This window comes from Panthera pardus, unplaced genomic scaffold, assembly GCF_024362965.1.
Source record: "Panthera pardus isolate Hobbes unplaced genomic scaffold, ASM2436296v1 HiC_scaffold_3, whole genome shotgun sequence".
Classification (NCBI taxonomy): domain Eukaryota; kingdom Metazoa; phylum Chordata; class Mammalia; order Carnivora; family Felidae; genus Panthera; species Panthera pardus.
In genome coordinates, this window is record NW_026526876.1 from 1,510,432 (window position 1) to 1,524,551 (window position 14,120).

Below are 14,120 nucleotides of genomic sequence, written 5' to 3' on the forward strand. Positions count from 1 at the left end.
AATGCTGGCCGTGGCTCCTACCCTCGGCGAGCTCCCATGTGGTGTGGGGTGCAGACCCGGGCCCTCCCCGCTGCGGTGGTCAGTACGACACTGGAGGGGAGCCCAGGGAGCCTCTGGGAGTTGCTGGAGGGACCTTAACTCAGGCTGAGGCTCACAGGACAAAGAGAAATGAGCCAGGGGTGGTGGAGGAAGGGCATTCCACCTGAGCGAGCAGGCCTCGGTCGTTCGGGACCTGCTGGACCCAGGCCACTCAGGGCCATGTGCGCTTGGTGGGACTTGCTTCTTTTCGTTAGCATCATGTTTATTTTATTTAATGTTTATTTTTGAGAGAGTGCAAGTGGGGGAGGGGCAGAGAGAGGAGAGACAGAGGATCGGAAGTGGGCTCTGTGCGGACAGGCTGACGGCAGCGAGCTCGACGCGGGCCTCCAACTCCCCAACCTGCAGATCATGGCCTGAGCCGAAGCCAGATGTTCGACCCACTGAGCCACCCGGGTGCCCCTAGTTAGCATTATTTTTAAAGATGGGTTCTTGTTCTAAGTCACAGATCTTCGTGAGACTCTAAGGAAAGCTATGGACTTTCTTTCTCCTCAAAAAACTGTCCACATACACCGAGTATGTGGGCACTCGCCTGCAGTGTCAGGGGCTTCAAGGAACCCACGAAGCACCGTCGGGTTGAGAACTCTTAATTTAAGGTCAAGCAAAATCCCCAGATAATGCACGTTCAGATATAATAGGGTTGGCGATGAGCTCCCAGATGCTTCCCGGCCCTCCTCACTCCCCGGTCCCCGGTCTCGGCTCATCGGCCTCACCAACGACCTCACATTCTGTGCGACTTAACCCTCAAGACCCTCCTCCTTATGTTTTAGGGTGGGGTGTGACTGCATTCACCCAGAAGTTCAAGCCTGTCAGCAGAAGAACACATTTGGCTCACATGTGTGTTTTATTTGGCCTGCAGAGGATTTTAAAACGTTTTGAACGTCCTGCTGACGTTAAAAATGGGAAGATTTCACAGAAAAATTGTGGTTGCCAGCTTCTCTGGAGGCACTTGTCAGCAGGGCCTCAGTGGCAGTTGTCCCCTCTGGACAGGCCAGGTCTCCAGTCCTCCTGGACCCTGTCTGGCACATTCTCCCTGAGGTTTCTTTTTTTTTTTCTTCTTCTTCTTCTTTTTTTTTTTAAATGTTTATTTATTCTCAAGAGAGACAGAGACAGAGCACGAGTCGGGGAGGGGCAGAGAGTGGGGGAGAGACACAGAATCCGAAGCAGGCTCCAGGCTCTGAGCTGGCAGCACAGAGCCCGACGCGGGGCTTGAACTCATGAACTGTGAGATCGTGACCTGAGCCAAAGTCAGCCGCTTAGCCGACTGAGCCACCCCGGCGCCGCCTCCATGACATTTCTTATCTGGTGCCTGCAGCCACTGGGTTTGGGAGGCCTGGACGCCAGCCAGCAGGCTCCTCCCAGGCCTGGGCCCGGCCCCCTCAGCAACACATCCCCCTGGAGAAGCAGGACCTGGACCAGGCTACCGCCAGTGCTGTGCTCTTGCTGGCGCCAAGCCTGACTTCCTAACGTTCAGGGGGTAGTTCTTCGGAGCAGGCCGGCTCCCCCGGCTTCTGAGGCACCGGGCCCCACGGCCCCCATAATGGCGACACCCTCAAAGGCTGCCTGGGATGAGCAGACTACCCTGAGCGCCCCTCTCCTAGAGCCTAGAGCAGTGGTTTCATGCAGCCCACACACCAGAGTCCACAGGGACCCCACAGGGCTGGGGCTGACGCCCCAGCTCAGGGGGTGCGGCACGGCACTGGGATTTTCCAGAGCTTCCTAGGTGCCTCCTGCTCAGCCCAAGCTGAGCTCGCTGTCTTAGAAGTTCACAGGACTCTGTCGGCCTGAGGCCCCAGTTCTCTTTCCTCACGGGACCTCTTGATCTTGTCCTATCCCCCTCCTGCCACGCCCACTAGACCAGGGCTCCTTCAGCGCCTCCTCCTGGTGCCCAGCGGGGCACAGCTTGGGGTCAGTGGGTCGGCAGAATGCTCACATGGACCCCTCACTGGTGACCCTCTACTGGCTTCCGTTTCCTCATTAGAGAAATGGACGTAACCGCCTCCCAGAACTGTGGGGGGGGGGGGACCAGTGGGGAGCAGAGCAGGCGTAAAATTGTGACGGGCAGTCTCTAGATAGGTAATGCATGTCTAAGCATGGGCACAGAATGACAAATGTAGATGGGGGTTGGGTACAGTCAGTCCAACCCTTCTGTGTGTGTGTGTGTGTGTGTGTGTGTGTGTGCGCGCGCGCGCGTGTGTGAGTGATGAAAGTGTACCATGCTGTTTTGCCCTTTGCTTTTTTATCTATGCAGCTTAGAGATCCTTCCAAAACTCAAATCGCCTTCTTTTTTAATAGTTGTAACATCTCTCCTTGCACGGATGAGCCATGATTTATTAACCCAGTCCCTGCTGACGGACAATTCATTTTTTTCCGTTCTTTCGCTCTTTCAAGCAGTGTTGCAGTGGGTAAGTTGGCGCGAGTCTGATCTGTAGGATGAAGTCCCGGAGGCAGACCTGGGTATTGCTGCTCTGACCAGTTACTGCTCAGCCGTGCTCCGCGGAGGCCGTGGCTTCTGCCCCTCGGCCTGCTCCTTGTCAGACCGGTGCTCTCAGGCTTCCTCGTCTCTGCCAGTCTGGCACTTGGAGCATGTGTTTATTTTCCCTTAAGTGAGGATAAGCATTGCATGTTTTATAAACATTTGTATTTCTTTCTTTTTTTTTTTTTTTTTTTAGTGTATTTATCTTGAGAGAGAGAGAGAGAAGGAGAGAGAGAATCCCAAGCAGGCTCCACATTGCCAGCACAGAGACCAATGCGGGGCTCGAACTCACGAACCATGAGATCGTGACCTGAGCCGAAATCAAGAGTCGGACACTTAACCGACTGAACCACCCAGGCTCCTCTAAACATTTTTATTTCTTTTTCTGTGAACTCTTTGTTCTTCTCATATGCCCTAATCCATTTTTTTTCTGTTTGGTTTTTGATCTATATCTCTTTCTTTAAAAAGAAATCATTACTTTGTACAAGCTCTTTATAGATTAAGAAATTAGCCCTGTGTCAGTGAGATGAATTGCAAATATGTTTCCTACTTTGTTGTTTATCGTGTCGTTTTTTTGTCTATGGTGCTTTTGCTATTCAAAATTTCTACACATTTTATGTAGTACAACCTATCAGTCTTTTTTCTGGTTATACTTAGAAAGGACTTCTCTACTCTGAGATTATTTATTAAAGTCCGTCTATTTTTTCCTTCTAGGTCTGTATGGCTTCACTTTGTATGTTTAAATCTTCACTCTGTGGGAAATTTGTTTTCATGTAAGGTTCGAGGTAGGGATTGAACCTGATTTTTCTCCAGACGGGGTAACCATTATTATAAATATCATTCATCGCACTGAATCGTGCCAAGGTACTCTGTCCTCCTTCCCAACTGATACCATACATCAGGGCACCTGGGTGGCTCAGTTGGTTAAGCGTCCAATTTCGGCTCAGGTCGTGATCTCACGGTTTGTGATTTCAAGCTGTCTGTGCAGACAGCTCAGAGCCTGGAGCCTGCGTCGGATTCTGTTCCTCCCCGCCTCTCTCTGTCCCTCCCTTGCTCTCTCTCTCTCTCAAAAATAAACATTAAAAATAATAATAGCATATATCAACAGAAACAAGTTGACAGTGCACCTGATGGCCGAGTCCCCAGGACCTTTGTTAGTGAGTGTCTGGGATTCAGTGCCAGGCTTGGACCCCAGGGTGTTTTCCGGCCCGTGAGCATCCTCTCATTCCAAGGGGCCTAGCATCTGTTCACCACCGGCATCCCCTTGCTCAGTGGGGTGCTCTGTGGGTCCAACTGGTTTCCTAAAGACTGGATCTGTCTTACATTTCCAGTGTCTCTCTGTCTCCCTGTGCCTGCTGTGGACCTTGTATTGGACTCTGTTAGCCGAGGCCCCACCGTGAACCAAGAGTTCATACACACTGCTAACTCCCCACAACTTTGTGACACACACTTCTGTCCCACTTTACATAAGGAAACTGAAGCTTAGAGAGTGGAGGTGGCTCATTCAAGGTCACACTGCTGATAAGTGACCCAGACAGGATTCGAATTCAGGTTCACCCGACTCTGAAGCCATCGCTCCTTCCACCCAGCCCAGCCACCACTAATGAAAACCCGAGCTAACGTGGACCGAGAACTCACTGACTAGTGCTGGCATCTGCTGTACCTGCCTCGAGGCATGGGGAGGGTGAGTAGCTTCCACAAGTCCACAAAGCTGACAAATGGCAGAGCCGACACTTGAACTTGGACAGGCCAACCCCAGAGTTCACATTCGTACCCAACAAAACCGATCGTCGCCTGCCATTAACTAATTACACTTAGTTGTGGATTCCTCAAACCCAGGCTTTTGTTTCCAGAGTTTAAATGCCATTCGAGATGAGTCCGAAGTGACCAACCTTGAGATGAAGATAGCGGAACACAGCAAGGACATCACTGAGCTGTTCAACATGCTCATGACACTGGAGATGCAGTTGGTAGAGCAGCTGGAGGTGAGGCCGAGCCCCTGGGGCACAGGTGTGATGCGATCGCGCCCTGCCAGTCTCCTTTGCGAGAACATAGTGGATACGGTGGCAAAACCGTATTTTTATTTTATTGTTTTTTTCGTAATTATTTTTTGAATGTTCATTTTATTTTTGAGAGAGACAGCGCAAGCAAGTGAGGGGCAGAGAAAGAGGGAGACAGAAGATCTGAAGCGGGCTCTGCGCTAACGGCACAGAGCCCCGCGCGGGGCTTGAACTCACCAACGGTGAGATCGTGACCTGAGCTGAAGTCCGATGCTTAACCGACTGGGCCCCCCAGGTGCCCCCGGATGGTATTTTAGCTGGAGCCCTCCCAGGCGCTCCTCCGCTGTGTGACTCAGCGCGGCGGACTAAAGCTTTCTTTGCTCATCCGGCCTGTGTTTGCTTTTAGTATATTTCAGTCACTTAGATTGCAGTTGGTTCTCACGCCCACATGCAGAGGTGAGCTCATTCCTCTGGAATGTACCCCCTATCCTGGAAGCACCCAGAGCCTCAGCAGGGAGAGGTATTTCTGATTAGACCCCAGGAGTCATCTGGGTGCTTGAGAGACAAAGTAGGCCCCCACTCTGGGACAAACAAAGGCTCCTCCGCATTGCAGTGCGTATTTGCCGCATCTCAGGGCCGCGCGCGGAGCCTGCGATTCGGCACGAAGCAGCGGAAATGCAGAGCGCCTCTCTCTAAAATTCCTCAGCAGCCAGAGTGCCTTGTGTGTTCACAAGGCAGCCGAGGCCGAGGCCGGGGCCTCCGAAGGCTGTGATGAATCAAACCTCATTGGATGCTGCCGTGGTCGGGCCAAGAGATGGCGCCTAATCGATCCCTCCCATGTCAAGGGACACCTCAGACAGGGATAGATCTCCCCATCACGTCACATGGCAGGTGTTGGCTCCCGCCGGGAGTGCTCAAGAACTGCAGGAAGCAGCTCGCAAGCGGCGGGGGAGGCTTAGGCAGCGGCTCCCAGCCTTTTCATGCAGGGAGATCCCCACTCCAGCGTCCCCAAAGTCCCCCGATCTGTACACACACATCTGAAACATGTATAATTGGCTCGGCCTGCAGACAGGGGTCGGACTCCTGTAGATTCCCGGGGCCCTCGGCCCACCCTGTAGCCCCGGGAGTCTGTGCTAGATCAGGGGCATGACCTGGCCTGGGGCTCACAGGGGAGCAGGCCTCACATCACCTCTTCCATTGCTCCCTCACTCAAGTCCCATTTCAGCCCCGGGGGACAGCTAAGCCCTGGGGGGCAGCAGTGCAGGGTGCCTCGGAGAGAGGTGGTAGGCATGCAGACAGCCACACTGATGGTGACAGGTCTGGGGCAGCAGCCAGCATCACCAAGGCACCTGGCAAAGCATTTCGTGTGAAGTAACTCATTTAAAGTTCACAACTCCGTGAGACGGGGACTACAAAGGAAACCCATTTCATAGATGAGGATGTTGAGCCCCAAGGACATTAAACACAGTGGTGGAGCTGGGACACTGATCCAGGCAGTCTCTCAGCAACTCTCTCCCCTGTTTCTCTGGAAGTGATGGATAGATGCCATCATCGAGAAGCCCAAAGGAAGGGGGTTAGCTCTATGTGTGTCCGTGAGGGTTACGGGGGGTGGGACCCGGACAAGTATTCCTGGCAAGGGGACCAGCACGTGCAAAGGCCCGGAGGAAGCTTTGCATTAAACCTTGTGGGGGAGTGAGTAAGGTGAAATGGCTGGGGAGTAATGCAGCTGTGAGAAAGAGGTCAGGAGAGAGGGCCATTCAAAGGCATCTACCTGGGAAGGTCAGGGTGGTTGGTCTTTACCCTGAAGGTCTGTGATTAAAACACCTGTAAGTGCTTTTACAGTTAAACGGTAAAAGTTAAACTGTAAAAAGTTAAACTGTAAAAGTTAAAACACTGCTAAGTTCTAAGGAGTGCCTTTTGCTCTGATGATAGGTCAGTCAAGTTCATGTCTAAATATTCATGTTAACTGTGCTCTTTATCATTTCCAGGAGACTATAAACATGTTTGAAAGGAACATCATGGACTTGGTGGCACTCTTTATTGAAAACGTCCAAAGCCTATATCCTTTTCCCAGATGACCCTTCATGGGGAGACGCTCCTGGCTCGTGGGGTTATCCTGGCCCACACCTGGGCTCCCCCTACCTCCAGGGGAGCCAGAGGAGAAGCACCTGCATTTTATATTTTATTTTTTTTTAATGTCTATTTATTTTTGAGAGACAGACAGAGACAGAGCACGAGTTGGGTAGGGGCAGAGAGAGAGGGAGACACAGAATCCGAAGCAGGCTCCAGGTTCTGAGCTGTCGGCACAGAACCCGACGTGGGGCTCGAACTCATGAGCTGTGAGATCATGACCTGAGCTGGAGTCGGCCGCTCAACCAACTGAGCCACCCAGGCGCCCCAGCACCTGCATTTTAAACAAAAGGCAGAAAAGGGTTAAGGCTTTTTCGCCAACTAAGCAGGATGCAAATAAGTGGTCCCCTTCCAGGTAGCCACCTTTGGGGTCACACCTACCCCCTCCCACTGCCACCAGGGCCCTAAACATGTTGGCAGAGAGGGCCAAAAAGTCCGTACTTTAGAATACTTCACTTTTTGCCAGAAATACCTGAGCCCCGGTCTGATGTACAGAAAGATCTATACCTGTACCAAGATGATATCCACCCCATCACAGGACCCCATTTAGTGGGAATCTCGACCTGTGACGTTAGAGGAATAGAAATCCTCTAGTTTGTCACCACAGAAAAAGCTCACCTTCAAAAGATGGAGATTTGGCAACTACTTGGAATGTTCAAAGAATGTTCCACAGGGTCTGAGGGAGTTTCCCATCTCTCAGAACGATGGTGCCTTGTTAGCGTAAGGGTTTGGATACCTACCGGGCTTGCTGTGTGGGGCCCCATCGATTGCAGTATAAGGCCTGGCATATTTGTTCTCAAAGGAGGGATGTTCACGGAGAGACCACACCCCAGAATCCCTGTCTGCTTCCTATGTCGCAGGTACACACACCCTGGGAGTGGGACAGATACTGACAAATCATTTAGAATGAGATCGTCGGGTTAAATGTCAGGGTTAGAGCATTTAGGGCATGACCAACCTTTCTGCTACCTGAATTCAGGGCCCTGCCGTGTAGGGGACAAACTGCTATGCTCTACCCCAGAAGTAACCTCCTAGTCCTACCTTTCTGGGTCCACAGTCGTGCAAGGAGACAGAGTTACGGAGGCAGTAAGTGAGCAGCCCACAGAGAGATCAGGGCCAGGAGCCTCCCTGAGGGAGGGTCCACTGAGAACCTGAGCGTGGGCCAGAGGGACAAGGCAGAAAAGTGGGGAGGACATCCCAGGCAGAAGAGGCAGCCTGTGCAAAGGCCTTGAGGATGGGTCACAGAAATCCAGGTTCAAGACGGGGTCTTTAGGCCACAAGAGAGAGTGGGAAGTTCCTGGAGAGCCATAGCATGGGAGGGATGAGGTCCGCTCTTAAACCTATGTTTAAGAGCGTGCTGGCTGCTGTTGGGAGAAAAGGCTAGAGCGGAAAGACCAGCTCTTTGCTGTCCAGTCAGGAGGCGGTGGCAGGGAGAGAGGTGTTGGATGGAGAGGCTATGAGAGAACCCAGCGCCAAGGGTCAGTGGTGAGCAGGTGTGTGAGTGTTGTTTGGGGGGGGGGGGGGGAGTGGGGATCAGGATGGCCCTGGGATTTCGTGCATGTGTACCACTGGCTGTGAAGGAGGTGATGCATTGGCACCTCCAGGTGTGCCCCTCCACCCTTCAAAGTCCGTTCTTGCCTGGAGGAAACGGCCCCGCCCTCTGAGGGTCTGCAGACATGCGGTTTGAGGGTCTGAGGGTCTGAGGGTGGGGACGCGCCTGGTCTGCTCCGATCCCTGGCCTTTGCTTAACTTGCCTGCACGATGGCTCAGTGCCGGGACCTGGAGAACCACCACCACGAGAAGCTCCTGGAGATCTCCATCAATACCCTCGAGAAGATACTGAAGGGTGAGCTGGACGAGGACCTGCCCTACGACGTGCGCGCTGTGAGCACTGTGGGCGGGGCTGTGGCTGCGGTGGGCGGGGCTCGGGCACAGTGGGCCCGCAGAAGGTGGTGGGCGGGGCTGACACCCCCCCCCTCCCCGCCCCCACCGCTCCCCCCAGGCTGACTGGCACAGAAGCCAGACAGACGCGGTGGGGCCGGCTCTGTGGCTCTGGTAAGCCTGAAAGCCTCCCGGAGCCTCAGCTTCCCCACCTGCAGAAGGGACAATGATGCCCTTTGCAGGGTGGTTGGCAGATGAAATAGGCCAACAGATAGAACAACCTTGGGTGCTCAGTGGGGCCCGACTAAAGAGGAGCTCATGATAATGACGTGGCTTCAACTTACCAACAGGTTGGTTTCCAAAAGGTCGTTTCTGCGGGGCTTCTGGCAGTTTCCAAGAGAGGCAGTTGCAAATAGAGGTTAAGTTCTGAGATTTCCCCCGCAGGTTTTCCTAACCCTTGAGTGTCTGCGATGGGCAGCACCGTTTCTTATCCGGCATGTCGCCCCTCCCACCCTCTACCAGCACTGTTGGAGATGCATAGTCCCAGATCAGCCGTCCGCCAGAGCTCGTGCGTCTGCTCACCTAGGGCGCTCCCTGGGTCCCCTGCGTTGGGGTCCAGTGGTGGCGCTTGTCTCATCTGCATTTACCACCCAGTCAAGCCACATTGTCCTTTGCGGGGACCACGGGCCTCCTCACTGCCCTCCTACAGGCTGTTCTCCAGGCGGCAGCCAGAGAGCCTTGGAAAACCACATCATTTTGTGCCTTTGCACAACGGCTCTAACGCTCTAACGGCCTCCCGTGACCCTTGGAGTAAGCACTTCGCTGCAGTGCACCAGACCCTCACGCCTGGCCCGCCTGCCTCAGCGGCCTCGCTCCTTTCATTTGATATTCCACCCAGCAGACACGCCCTTCCCTCAGGTCTCCAGGTGTCTGGCTCATCCTTGTTCAGCTCTCCGCTCAAATGGCAGCTCCTTGGAGGGGCCTTCCCTCGTCACTTCCCTGGAGAATCTCCGTCTCTCTATCACACACCCCGTCCGTCGTTGTCAGAGCGCTTCTTACGATTTCAGGCTCTCGCGCTTGTGTTGATTCGCTTCTGTGACCATTCACAGCAGATACAGGCTCGCAGGGAAGGCAGGGGTGGCATCTTCTCCAGCAACGTACCTCCCCAGTGCCAGCGAGGGCGCCCGGCACGGCTGCCGCAGCTCAGCCCAAGTGCCGGGAGTTCTCCAGGCCCCGCTCTGTCGGTGCTGGCTGAGTCCCGCAGACAGAGACCGGCAGTCCCGACGCCCACAGCCTCTGTCCAGGGCAGAGACAAACACCTAGCTCAGTGGCACAGGGGCGGGGCCTCCCCAAACACCTGCCAGCTGCTGTTGTTGACCAGACACAAGAAGATGTCATTTTCCCTGAGCCCTGAAATAACGCTGCCCCCAAGAGCCCACTCTGCTATCCCCCGGATGGACCGCCGAGGGAGGGGTCATGCCGTTCCCTCACGGCATGGCTCCCAGGTCCATGACACCTCGTGGGTGCAGGAACGAAAAATCCCTCCCTAATAACGGAGACGCACAGAAAAAGAAGGGCCCCCGAAACTCAGTGGCCCCGAAACAAGCAGGCTGGACTGTCGGCAGGGGGGAGAAAGGGGTGCCCTGACTGTAAAAAGTAACAATAACAACAAACAGCTGACATTTACCGAGGGCCTCCCGGGGGCCAGCTGTCTGAGAAGCCCCACGCAACGTATTTGCTCTTTCAATCTCCGCATCAACACGGTAAAATGGGTACCATTACGGTTCCCTTTTACAGATGAAAAAACTGAGGCACCGAGAGGAGAGTAACCTGCCCAAGGACACGCAGCGTAGAAGTGGTAGAGTTGATCTGAACACAGGCAGTGTGATTCAGAGCCTGTAGCAAGACAGGGACGTACCCAAGAAAGGATCTGGCTTCTCTAATCTAATTATCAGTGAGCATATCACGGTTCAAAGTCCCACCGATGACGTTGTTTATCTCTTTAAAACTCCTCTCATCCAGTTGAGTGATTGTGATCAGCTCTTGCCGAAGTTCGGGCCAAATCTGTCTTTTGAAGTCCTTCACTGCTTTGGAAGGAAAGGCAGAAGGCGCGTGCGTGCTCCAGGAGCAAGCCTGGAGGGAGGGGGCGGGAGGGGCGCTGGAGCCACAGCTGCCCGGGGCGAGGTCAGCGTGGCGGCAAGCACACGCCGCTGCTCCCCTCCACCGGGGCCAAGGGCACTCAGCCTCGTGCTGCGATGAGCCACGGCCACGTTTAGGGGGCAGAAGGAGGTCAGACTCGCTCCGGGGCTCTGAACAGCCGTGTGGCGTCTAGCTACGAGGGGCCGCGAGGGGAATCTGGAATACTCTACCCCTAAGAAGTATTCTGAGAGGGCAAACTGATACAGCCATCACCCCAGTTACTCCAGGACACCCGAGGTCCAGAAACAACTTGCATTTTAATTTTTGAAAATGTTTGCTTATTTATTTTGAGAGAGAGAGAGAGAGAGAGAGAGAGAGCACGTGCGCACGTGTGCACACAGAAGAGCACAAGCAGGGGAGGAGCAGAGAGAGGGAGAGAGAGAATCCCAAGCAGGCTCCACGCTGTCAGCACACAGCCCGACACGGGCTCAAACGCACGAACTGCAAGGCCATGACCTGAGCTGAAATCAAGTCGGATGCTCAACTGACTGAGCCACTCAGGCGTCCTGCAACTTGCATTTCAAAATCCTTTCTTTAAACCAGATTCCTTTGGTTTCTATTCTATAAATGCCACAATTCTTCATGACCAGTTCTAACTTCATCAGTTTCTAAGCAGACTTTTACTTCCACAGTTCCCGAAGCGTATTCTACACATCCAAACTCAGAGGGTGGGGGGGACGACGTCTCCCGTTGGCTTAGAGACCTGCTACGACCCATTTTTGTATAAGGTTTGTTTATTTTTGAGAGAGCGCAAGCAGGGGGAGAGGCGGAGGTGGGGACGGGGGGGCAGACAGAGGATCCAAAGCGGGATCTGTGCAGACATCAGAGAGCCAGATGAGGGGTTCAAACTCATGAGCCGTGAGATCACGACCCGGGCCAAAGTTGGAAGCTTAACAGACTGAGCCACCCAGGGGCCCCTGACCCATTTTTCAAAACCACCAGGAACATCTTGTGATGAGTGAGTGTGTCTGTAGCTACTTCTAGGTCATCAGGACATGCTCCAGGACAGGCTGCCTCAAGCTGACAGGCTGGAAGGACGTACACATCTTTGAGCCCTTCCCAGAGTCTGGCCTGGGAGCCTCTATGCACAGAGGAACATCTTGATAACTTCTTGTCATTTCTCCCATGTAGCCGTGCTAGCCGGTCCCCCAGGTGCCCATTCCCTGCCTCAGCTAGCCGGGCTTTTCTACATGGGATTCTATGGAAAACCACCAACCCACAAGGTGTTCACAGGCATTACTCTGAAAAGAAGCCTGTGGCCAAATAAACTGGCAAACCAAGAAGAACAAAGTGAAAAGGGTTTATACTTTCCAGAGCCTTCTCTGGAAAAATGTTGTGCGCCCTGTGAAATTCAGGAGGGGCCTAGGGTGTGCAAGGCTTTCCCCGATGTATTCGACCAAAGAAAAAGTTTTTTATCTCAAGATTCCATAGAACATATTTTTGGAGACTATTAAGTTAACCACTACTAGATTACAGAAAATAAAACAAGTATTTATCTGCTCTACAACGTAGAACATTCAGGTCCCCTGCCTTACACAAAGTACCTTCCTTCAAAGTGGAGGTGACTGTTGGCTAAGGCTTTGGAAGCCTTGCCCTACTCTGGGAAATGATTCCACCTGATTTTCAACAAGAGCTATAGCGTGGACACCTAAAACCGGCCAGGCCTGGTAAGGGGTGGTCATTTTCAACAACTTTTAAAACATTTTTTTTTAAACACTTTTTATGAGAGACAGCACAAGTGGGGTCGGGGCAGAGAGAGAGAGGGAGACTCGGAATTCGAAGCAGGCTCGGGGCTCCAAGTTGTCAGCACAGAGCCTGATACGGGGCTCGGACCCATGAACCGCGAGACCATGACCTGAGCCGAAGTTGGACGCTTAACCGACTGAGCCACCCAGGCGCCCTGTTTTTCGACGACTTTTTAGAAGGCAGAAAACAAGGTCGGGAACAAGAAGGCAGGAGACCCCAAGTGTACTCCAAGGTTCAATCTGGCTAACATGAGGGGCAATGGAGAGACAACATGGGGCGCAGAGGCATCGATTTACAGGGCCCTCTGTCCTCAGAGCAGCCTGGAGACCCCTCAGCCAGACTCACGCTTCCCACCTGACCAGCCGGTTTCAGGCGAGTCAGACTTGGGGGCAAGCAAGAGAGAACCACCGTGAGAGCAGACGTCCTGAGTGAGGTTCCCTGAAGAAAACACACTCCCAACTAGCATTGCAAAGTCAACGCCATGGCGGGCCCTTTCCCCATAACATTCCGCGCCGCTCGGGTCTAGGGGGCGTTGTCCCTGGAAGGTGGGCTGTGACACGAGGGTGGGTTCTCCACTGGGCGCTGAGCAGCTGCCTCCACTAGCCAGGGGACACTCAGCTGGTTTTCTCTCTGGCCCTCTTTGTGCCGGGGCGGGGGTGGGGGGTGGTAACGAGACACACGCTCCCTTGACCTTTCTCGCTCACCAGCTTTTTGTCGACAAAGACACGATCGTTAATGCTGTTGGGACGTCGCATGACCTCCACCTCCTGAAGATCGACAATCGAGAAGATGAGCTGGTGACGCGGACCAACTCTTGGTGCTCACACTTAGTGGACGCGGTGAGTGAACGCGCGTCACGAACGCACTGTGCCCATGTCTCTAGCTACCGGCCGGAGAGAAAGGGGAACTCTTTCCCCGGTAGCATAGACTCTTTGCAATAAGAAATAAAGTAGGACTTAAAAAACCCCCGTGCTAACCCGTCCTAACTCCTGCCTCAAAGACACAGATAAGTGGATCGAGGAGGCTTTAAAGTAAATGCGGATGGAACTATGCACATTTCCAAGAACGATTTCCTTTCCCCCAAATCGGACTCAGAGAACATAAGCGAGTTCTCTGACTTAAGGACCTCGGGCTTTGGGTTCACCCCTCAGATCCACAAGGATGAGATCATGAGGAACCGCAGGCGCGTGAAGGAGATCCATCAGTACGTCGACCACGTACAGAACGAGCTGGACAACCTGGAATGCAGCGAGATCATAGATTAGGGCCGCGCCAGCCCGGACGGTTCTTCCCGATACAGCCCTCAGCCCAAGGGCACACTCACGACAGCCTCAGACCGACAGCCTCAGAAGCTCAGAAGCGTTTCTGGGAATTTCTCAGAATGTCTCAGAAGCTGAGACAGCCTCAGAAGCGTTTCTGGGAATTTCTCAACCCAGAACCCTCCTAACCCCATTCTTTCCCCACCCCTGGGAAGGGTAGAGAAAAATAAAGCATTATGTCATCTTTTCTCCGGTCTTTAAAAAAATAATCAGAATTCCCGTTCGTTCCTGAGCAGGAGAAACAGTCCAAGACAAACAACTGGCCGGCCTACT

At 53.5% G+C, this 14,120-nt stretch overlaps 1 protein-coding gene and 1 long non-coding RNA gene across 4 annotated transcripts in view; one reads left to right on the forward strand and one right to left on the reverse strand.

Annotated features, from left to right (window-relative positions):
- DRC3 (dynein regulatory complex subunit 3) overlaps nt 1–13,849 on the forward strand; it is a 33,501-nt gene extending 19,652 nt beyond the window's left edge. For 2 of the 3 annotated variants that reach the window (XM_053892582.1, XM_053892583.1), the window contains exons 10-14: nt 4,426–4,557; nt 6,561–6,631; nt 8,463–8,586; nt 13,236–13,367; nt 13,680–13,849. In XM_053892582.1, the coding sequence (XP_053748557.1) occupies nt 4,426–4,557; nt 6,561–6,631; nt 8,463–8,586; nt 13,236–13,367; nt 13,680–13,793 (573 nt within the window). In that variant the 3' untranslated portion in view covers nt 13,794–13,849. The remainder of the gene's footprint in view (nt 1–4,425; nt 4,558–6,560; nt 6,632–8,462; nt 8,587–13,235; nt 13,368–13,679) is intronic. The other variant, XM_053892584.1, reaches the window with a different exon arrangement.
- On the reverse strand, nt 6,794–9,428 carry LOC128774197 (uncharacterized). Its single transcript, XR_008418663.1, has 3 exons — nt 8,928–9,428; nt 7,443–8,529; nt 6,794–6,976 (listed from the first exon to the last, which is right to left on the reverse strand). It is a non-coding gene; the product is annotated as an uncharacterized LOC128774197 (long non-coding RNA).
- Nucleotides 13,850–14,120: the final 271 nt, after the last annotated feature.